The 9,843-nt window shown below is 40.5% G+C and overlaps 1 protein-coding gene across 1 annotated transcript; it reads left to right on the forward strand.

Moving 5' to 3' along the window:
• The first annotated feature begins 6,382 nt into the window (after window positions 1–6,382).
• On the forward strand, window positions 6,383–9,169 carry nkx2.5 (NK2 homeobox 5). The gene is made up of 2 exons (XM_060910698.1): window positions 6,383–6,701; window positions 8,562–9,169. The coding sequence occupies exons 1-2, from the start codon at window positions 6,383–6,385 to the stop codon at window positions 9,167–9,169; spliced, it is 927 nt and encodes a 308-aa protein (XP_060766681.1).
• Window positions 9,170–9,843: the final 674 nt, after the last annotated feature.

The following is a 9,843-nucleotide window of genomic DNA, read 5'->3' on the forward strand; positions in this document are numbered from 1 at the left end:
TTCTCTAAAGCCACCCCTTTGTTCTCTTGGCTGTGTGCTTCAGGTCGTTGCCATGTTGGAAGGTAAACCTTTGCCCCAGTCTGAGGTCCAGAGCGCTCTGGAGCAGGTTTTCTTCAAGGATCTCTGTGTACTTAGCTGCATTCATCTTTCCCTCTATCAGGACTAGTCACCCCATTCCTGCTGCTGAAAAACATCCCCACATCATGATGCTGCCACCACCATGCTTCACCGTAGGGATGGCATTAGCCAGGTGATAAGCAGTGCCTGGTTTCCTCCAGACTTGATGCTTGGTATTCAGGTCAAAAAGGTCAATTTTGTTTTCATCAGACCAGAGAATCTTGTTTCTCATGGTTTGAGAGTCCTCTAGGTACCTTTTGGCAAACTCCAAGTGGGCTGTCATGTGCCTTTTACTAAGGAGTGGCTTCCGTCTGGCCAATCTACCATAAAGGCCTGATTTGTGGAGTGCTGCCTGGATGATTGATCTCCTGAAAGGTTCTCCCATCTCCACAAGGATACACTGGAGCTCTGTCAGCGTGACCCTTGGGTTCCGGCTCACCTCTTTGGCCAAGGCACGTCTTCTCCAATCGCTCAGTTTGGCTGGGCAGCCAGGTCTAGGAAGATTTTTGGTGGTTCCAAACTTCTTCCATTTACAAATGATGGTGGCCACTGTACTCGTTGGGACCTGTAAAGATGCAGCAATTTTTCTGTACCCTTCTCCATATCTATGCCTTGACACAATCCTGTTTCTGAGGTCTGCAGATAATTCCTTTGACCTCATGGCTTGGAGTTTGCCCTGACATGCACTGTCAACTGTGGGACCTTATATAGGCAGGTGTTGGCAATCCCCAATCATGTCCAAGCAATTGAATTTACCACAGGCGGACTCCAATTAAGTTGTAGAAACATCTCAAGCAGTATCAGTGGAAACAAAATGCACCTCAGCTCACTTTTGGGTGTCATATCAAAGGGTGTGCACACTTGTGTACATATGATATTTTACATTTTGATTTTTAATAAATTAGCACAAATGTCAAAAAACCTGCTTTCACTTTGTCATTATGGGCTATTTTGTGTATAATTTTGTGAAAAAATGAACTCCATCTATTGTAGAATAAGTCTGTAACATAATTGTGGCAGCGGGGGCGTGGTCAAGCGCCGGTCTGTGACAGGAGGGCGGAGTCAGGGAAGGTAAGTGGCAGAATCGCTTCACCTGAGTGTGATTAACCTATGTTTTGTGTGTGTTCTCCCCAGTAAACCGCGCCCTATTTAAGGAGGGAAAGTGAGAGCAGAGGGGAGTGATGTTCCAGAGGAGACGACAGTCTGTGTGTGCGCGTCAGCCTCTTAGACTGAATTCTGTGTGTTAGACTGAAAAGTTTGGCAATAAAACCCAGTTGTCATCCTGATCTCTGTCCTGCCGTCTTCTGTGCTCCACCCACACCTTGTACACGCCACAATAATAAAACATGGAGAAGGTGAAAGGGGTGTGCAGACACACAAACATATATACAGTGGTGCTTGAAATTTTGTGAACCCTTTAGAATTTTCTATATTTCTGCATAAATATAACCTAAAACATCATCAGATTTTCATACAAGTCCTAAAAGTAGATAAAGAGAACCCAGTTAAACAAATCAGACAAAAATATTTTACTTGGTCATTTAATTATGGAGGAAAATGATCCAATATTACATATCTGTGAGTGGCAAAAATATGTGAACCTTTGCTTTTAGTATCTGGTGTGACCCCCTTGTGCAGCAATAACTGCAACAAAACATTTCCAGTAACTGTTGATCAGTCTTGCACACCGGCTTGGAGAAATTTTAGCCCATTCCTCCATACAAAACAGATTCAACTCTGGGATGTTGGTGGGTTTCCTCGCATGAACTGCTCACTTCAGGTCCTTCCACAACATTTCAGTTGGATTAAGGTCAGGACTTTGACTTGGCCATTCCAAAACATTAACTTTATTCTCCTTTAACCATTCTTTGGTAGAACAACTTGTGTTCTTAGGGTCATTGTCTTGCTGCATGACCCACCTTCTCTTGAGATTCAGTTCATGGACAGATGTCCTGACATTTTCCTTTAGAATTCACTGGTATAATTCAGAATTCATTGTTCCGTCAATGATGGCAAGCCGTCCTGGCCCAGATGCAGCAAAACCGGCCCAAACCATGATACTACCACCACCATGTTTCACAGATGGGATAAGGTTCTTATGCTGGAATGTCGTGTTTTCCTTTCTCCAAACATAACGCTTCTCATTTAAACCAAAAAGTTCTATTTTGGTCTCATCCATCCACAAAACATTTTTTCAATAGCCTTCTGGCTTGTCCATGTGATCTTTAGCAAACTGCACAGGAGCAGCAATATTCTTTTTGGAGAGCAGTGGCTTTCTCCTTGCAACCCTGCCATGCACACCATTGTTGTTCAGTGTTCTCCTGATGGTGGACTCATAAACATTAACATTAGCCAATGTGAGAGAGGCCTTCAGTTGCTTAGAAGTTACCCTGGGGTCCTTTGTGGCCTCGCCAACTATTGCACGCCTTGCTCTTGGAGTGATCTTTGTTGGTCAACCACTCCTGGGGAGGGTAACAATGGTCTTGAATTTTCTCCATTTGTATACAATCTGTTTGACTGTGGAATCGTGGAGTCCAAACTCTTTAGAGATGGTTTTGTAACCTTTTCTAGCCTCATGAGCATCATCAACGCTTTTTCTGATGTTCTCAGAAATCTCCTTTGTTCGTGCCATGATGCACTTCCACAAACATGTGTTGTGAAGATCAGCCTTTGATAGATCCCTGTTCTTTAAATAAAACAGGGTGCCCACTCACACCTGATTGTCATCCCATTGATTGAAAACACCTGACATTAATTTCACCTTCAAATTAACTGCTAATCCTAGAGGTTCACATACTTTTGCCACTCACATATATGTAATATTGGATCATTTTCTTCAGTAAATAAATGACCAAGTATAATATTTTTGTCTCATTTGTTTAACTGGGTTCTCTTTATCTACTTTTAGGATGTGTGAAAATCTGATGATGTTTTAGGTCATATTTACACAGAAATATAGAAAAATCTAAAGGGTTCGTAAACTTTTAAGCACCACTGTAGGCTACTATATGTTATGCTATACGTATAGCTTTAGTCCAGTCTTGGTAAAGACTCATTCTTGAGTACAAAACTGTCCTTAAAATCTCTACTTTACTATGGCATCCCTGCATCCAATCAGGGATTTGCTTATTTGAATACTTCTCACACATGCACAGCAGTTATAGCAGTTAGCATATGGTCTTATGATCTGTTTAAAATACAAATTAATTTTCCATATCCTGTTTATAATTAAATGTTGGGAATGTTTTTGATAATGTTGTAAATTATGGTGTGCTGATTTTGAGATGTGTGACATCTCTCACGGTTCCTGTGGAATGTGTGTATATAGATGGAGTGATAATTATGTGAGGAGTATGCTGCTTTAATTAAAAAATACAGTATGTGGCTGTTCTATTCTATTCTATTCTATTCTATTCTATTCTATTCTATTATATTATATTATACCAACATTCACTGGGTATGAGCAATTTTGTACTCTGATTGGCTACTCTACTTCTAGGCTATCAGCTCATATACCATGAGTAGAAAAAAACAAACTGGTGGAGCATGTTGCTGAACCAACCGAGGATGAAATAAAAACTCTACTCAAAAACAAAACCCCCCAAAATACAAAAAAGCAACAAAATATGGAATAAAATTTGATGGTATTTGATGGCTGCAATGATCTGGCGACTTGTCCAGGGTGTACCCCGCCTCTCACCCATAGTCAGCTGGGATAGGCTCCAGCTTGCCTGCGACCCTGCACAGGATAAGTGGCTACAGATAAAGAATTATTCTTATGGCATTTTTCATAAATTGCTGCTGCCATTTTGCTGGTTTGTTTTCATTCGAAGTGAAAATGATTTTGGATAAAATTTGTATTTATCAAATTTGCAAAAAAAATAAAATAAAAATGCTGTTTCTCCAAATCCAGTGAATGTGGATAGAATAAAACAGTGATTCCACTCAACCTTGTCGTACATGGCTTATAGCCAACTTGGTGTGACGTGCCTCATCAGCTGTCAGCTCATATACAACTCAATTTCGTGGAATAACTGTTAAATATCCCTCAACAACAAAAAAATTCCCGTGCAGGGATTGGCCAAGGATGGCTCAAGTGACATAAAATAGTTCCACTATTAATTAAGCAATGTATGTAGTGATGTCAAAAATAAAAAAAATTATAATAATAATATGGCTTGAGTCAGTCATAGTATATTCTGGATATACCAGGATCTGATGTCATAATTTCAAGCTGTATGGCCAACTCGAGTCAAAGCCATGGCTCCGCGAGCATTTCTGTGTGTGTAGATCTATGTATCATGATCATACCTGGCGAGCCAGGTGACAGCATGGCACATTGCGCATGTGCAGGTCAAAGGTCGCGCCGACATAAACAACAAAGATGGCTGTCTCCAGTGAGTTTATGCCAAGATTCAATCTTAACACTTTTAGTGTGGAATTTTTTGATAAGGGATATAAATCAAATATACCATGCACTGAGAGGCTTCGGTTGAAATTATGGATTCTCTGAGGTGACAGTCATAGTACTATTTTCCAAGGGACGCAGCCCCGAACATTTGATTTATATCCCATTCCATCCATCCATTATCTGTAACCATTTATCTTGTGCAGAGTTGTGGGCAAGCTGGAGCTTTTCCCACCTGACTATGGGCGAGAGGTGGGGTACACCCTGGACAAGTTACCAGATTATTGCAGGGCTGACACAGAGACAAACAGCCATTCACACTCACATTCACACCTACAGTCAATTTAGAGCCACCAATTAACCTAATCTGCATGTCTTTGGACTGTGGGGGAAACTGGAGCACCCGGAGGAAACCCACGCAGCCATGGGGAGAACATGCAAACTCCACACAGAAAGGCCCCCGGTGGTCACTGGGCTTGAACCCAGAACCTTCTTCTTGTGAGACCACAATGCTAACCACTACACCACTGTGCCGCCTTTGATTTATATCCCTCATCAAAAAATTCCAAACTAAAAGTGTTAACATTTAAATTCCCTCTATGAGATTGAATCTTGGCATAAACTCACTGAAGGCAGCCATGTTTGTTGTTCATGTCAGAGCAATCTGTGTGGTTATTTTAATGTGATAAGTTGAAAATCCCCCTGGCAGAAATGTTAACGGTTTTGTGTCAACTGTATTAATGACCTATTTTTGTCTGTCTTTATTGTAAAACAAAACAAAAAAAAAACAATCAAACAAACAGAAAAGGCCCCAGTCGGACATATAGCTTGAAATTGTGACGTCAGTTCATGGTATACCCAGGATATTCCATGACTGACTCACACCATACCCATTTTTTTTTTTTTTTACGTCACGAGATACATTGCTTAATCAATGGTGGAACTATTTTATGTCACGTGAGCCATCCTTGGTCAATCCCTGCATGGGAATGTTTTGATGAGGGATATAAACTATACTATACTATACTATACTATACTATACTATACTATACTATACTATACTATACTATACTATACTATACATTGATATAAAATGAAAGAGATGTCTAAAAATGGTTGTTTGTCTCTGTGTCAGCCCTGCGACGATCTGGCGACTTGTCCAGGGTGTACCCGACCTCTCGCCCATAGTCAGCTGGGATAGGCTCCAGCTTGCCTGCGACCCTGTAGAACAGGATAAGCGGCTACAGATAATGGATGGATGGATGGATGGATGGATGGATGGAGATGTCTAAAAATAAAACATTTATCCCAGATTAAAATTAAATCTTTGGGTCAGAAAGAAAGAAAGAAAGAAAGAAAGAAAGAAAGAAAGAAAGAAAAAGAAAGAAAGAAACCACTGATAATATCAGTCACATATAGCAGTAAATCAACTGGCCTGAGTTTGCTCAAAGCATCGTAGCGCAAAGATCATCGCGAGCAGCACAGTGAACACTCTCTCTCCTAGTTAAGATGCTCTTATCGTTAAGAAGCTTTTGGGAAACCCACCACTGGTCAGTTCGCGCGTGGACTTGAGGGTTCATTTGTAAATTACTGCATCACGAAATCTACGTTAGCCAATCAGATCCCGCGAACCTTATTACGCGCTCGCCCCTCCTTACTTACACACAGCATTCACTCCTCTGACCTACAGAACCCGGGAAAGAGATGTCTCAGGGGTCGATTTGAGCGATTCGCACCGTGGTGAAGTTTAAACCTGGAGAAATATCGCTGGGTCTTAACGCACTAAAGACGCAGCGCGTCATCCTGATAAATGACAGCAGGGGAACTCGCGCGTCACTGAATAGGACTTAGTGCCACATGGCGATGTTTTCGAGTCAAATGTCTTCCACTCCCTTCTCAGTCCGGGACATTTTAAACCTAGAACATAACCACGAAGATATGGTGTCGTTGGAAATGTCTCTCCCCACTTCGTCCTGCATGATGTTCAAACCGGAGCCGTTCGTGGACGCGGTGAACGGAGGCGCGCTCTTCGCTCCCCGAGACGAGCAGGACGCTAAAGGTGACAGGAGCACATCCCTGGACTTTAGCCCTGCCTTTTATGGGAAGAGTTTCTTAGAAATGGATCTAGCCAAAGACGCAAAGTCAGACGATACGCTTGACGCCAAAGAGAGAAAAGGTGACACATGAGAATTATATTATTTGTGAATGAAAAGCTTAATAGGTCACAGAAATGTGAAGTAAAATATTTTGAATCTCCATAGGTTCTGGGTTCGGCAGGTGTACAAAGTTGGATGGAATTATTAAAATTGTTGAACATCACATAATTTAATCAAAATAAATATAATAATAATAATAATAATAATAATAATAATAATAATAATAATTATTATTATTATTATTATTATTATTATTATTATTATTATTAATGGCAGTATTGCCCATATTTCTTCCCCTCACTATCTATCTATCTATCTATCTATCTATCTATCTATCTATCTATCTATCTATCTATCTATCTATCTATCTATCTATCTATTTTCGAACGTCTTTACATGCTGTTTCCCAAGATGGCCGCGTTTATATATAAGAAAAATGGCCTTGGTAATCTCAGACACTGGATTTTATCTGCTCCACGGAAATGTGTTTATCTCTGTAATAATGATTTCATGTCAGAGAGTTACACTGTTATGATTATATTACAAGTGAACGTTTGTGCGCAATTTATAATCTTTCCCAGAAAACTCATCCAAACAATTTGACAAATGACCAATGAGGCTGATTTCGCAGTGTTAGCAGCATTACACCCAGACTGGCCAGTTTCACACAAGGAAACATTTCTCACTGTTGAAACAGTTGCTGAAGCAACACACAGTCCATTTATTAAGTTTATACTTCTTCCCACTCCTTGCTGTCCTTTTTTATGTGCTTTTTATGTCTGTCTGTGGTTGAATGTCCTTTTGCTTTTTTGTTTTCTTTTCTTTTTACATGTTCGAAATAAACACATCAAATCAAATCAGTTAATACTATAAGATTTTTAATGAACCATTACAATCCTGTTTATTTGTCTTCTTGTTGAATTAGCGCCTAGAATGGTTATTAGGGCACAAGGTGTTCTTTTTTTTTTAACATCAAATATGCCTATGTTGAAGGTGTTCAATTACTTCTTATAAAACTGCAGCATTGCAGTACGTCTTATTGCGTTGCATTAATGCATGCAGTGGTGAATTAATAAACTTTCAGTGAATCACTAAACCCTTTAAAAACCTCTCTTTTTTTTATTTCTAAGAGTGTAAGCACAGCCCGACTCTGCATTCGGTGCGTTAGTTCGGTGTTATATAATATAATATAATATAATATAATATAATATAATATAATATAATATAATATAATATAATATAACTCTAGAGGTATTAGTGAATATTCAAGTTCAAAGTGCACAGTAAGGACATGTCGTCTTGCACAATGAAATTCTTAGTTTGCTGTCCACCATGAATGCCAATTACAAACAAATAAATAAATAAACAGGAGGAAGAAATAATACAAAGTAAAGGCAATATAGTGCAAAAAAGCAAAAAAAAAAAAAAACACCCAGTATAGTGCAAAATAAAGGTAAATGTAGTGCAAAATAAGTAGTGTAATACAAAAATAAGCAGCAAAAAGATCTAAACAGTCAAGAAAACAGCAGCAAAAAAAAAAAAAGGGGGCAGTAATAGAATATAAAAAGAAATGCAACACTGTAGGGTGGAAATTATGTTTATAACAGTGACTATAAGGCAGGTATTAATCCATCTTAGAGGAACTGCTGTTATTGATTGGCCAGTGAGCAATAACAAACCACATCATCAGTTTAAGGTAATAAAATAACAAATATCTCTGAACAGTTTTGATATTTTATAGTATGGATTTGTAGAGACATGTTTAATGTATTTATCGTGTTTGATACTTTGTCAATGTAGGAAACAAACAAACAAACAAACAAACAAATAGAGCGCACCTGATTTCAGAGAAGGTGAACCTGATTTCATTCTCATTTCAGAGAAGGTGCGCTCACCGGACGAGCGGCAGAAACCGGATGAGGCGGAGCGGCCTGGGCAGCGGAAGCGGCGGAAGCCGCGCGTGCTGTTCTCGCAGGCGCAGGTGTACGAGCTCGAGCGGCGCTTCAAACAGCAGAAGTACCTGTCGGCGCCCGAGCGGGATCACCTGGCGCACGTGCTTAAGCTGACGTCCACGCAGGTGAAGATCTGGTTTCAGAACAGACGCTACAAGTGCAAGCGGCAGCGCCAGGACCAGACACTCGAGATGGTGGGCGCGGGCCCGCCGAGGCGCGTGTCCGTGCCCGTGCTCGTGCGTGACGGTAAGCGCTGTCTGGGAGATGCCGCGTCTGCGTACAGCGCGTCATACAACATGGGGATCAACCACTTCCCTTATAACGCATACCATAGTTTTGGGAACGTAAACTTCCCGAGCGCAGGAAACACGAACTATACGTGCAACTACTCGGCGAGCTCTAACGTGCCTCCGGTGCAGACGTCACCGTCCAGCAGTAATTATGTGAATTTTGGAGTCGGGGATCTGAATAATGTCCAGGCGCCGTTTCAGGCCAGCAGCGGGGTTTCCTCGTTACACGGTATTCGGGCCTGGTGAAGCAGACTCTCACGGACATGATGCACAGGACTTCTGTTTTGAGGCAACACTTCCTGCACGAATGGTTAAAAAGTATTCTTTCCTCTTCAGGAGAATTTATAAATTAGTGTGAATTCAGAGCATTTTTTAACATAGTTACTGGGAGACCAAATGGTGGCCAGATTTGGTCTCAATGCTGGGAGACCAAATTTTAAACCAAGTTTGGTTCAATCAGTTGCAATTAATTAACCAAGTACCATGTAAGTATACATTTAACAAGGAAAACTTGGCACTGCGTTAACTATGTTGATATTATGCTGGCTGAAACGAGGATTCGTAATGCGGCAATTTGCATCACAGAATATGGCGCAGCGGTGCAGCCGCATGGACTCTGGGGCCTGTGATTGCATTGCCCAGACCAGTTGGTCTCCTAGTGGAAAATCTTTTAAAAATGCTCTGGTAAATGCAGTTCTGTATATGTGAACTTTCAAGTTAATTGATGAGGGATGTTATGTCAGTTTTGTTCAATTAATTTACAGTCGGCTAATTGAAGGAAAATATGCAGTTACATAAACCCCTAATAAGCTGTATTGTTTCTAATTTATTGTTTTTTATTGTTATGTAAAAGGTTACACTTTTCAACTGGTGTGTGTAGAACTCTGTCCTTTGCCTGTCTACACACTTTGAGTTCTCAG

The sequence above is a fragment of the Neoarius graeffei genome, chromosome 2 (genome assembly GCF_027579695.1).
Source record: "Neoarius graeffei isolate fNeoGra1 chromosome 2, fNeoGra1.pri, whole genome shotgun sequence".
Taxonomy (NCBI): domain Eukaryota; kingdom Metazoa; phylum Chordata; class Actinopteri; order Siluriformes; family Ariidae; genus Neoarius; species Neoarius graeffei.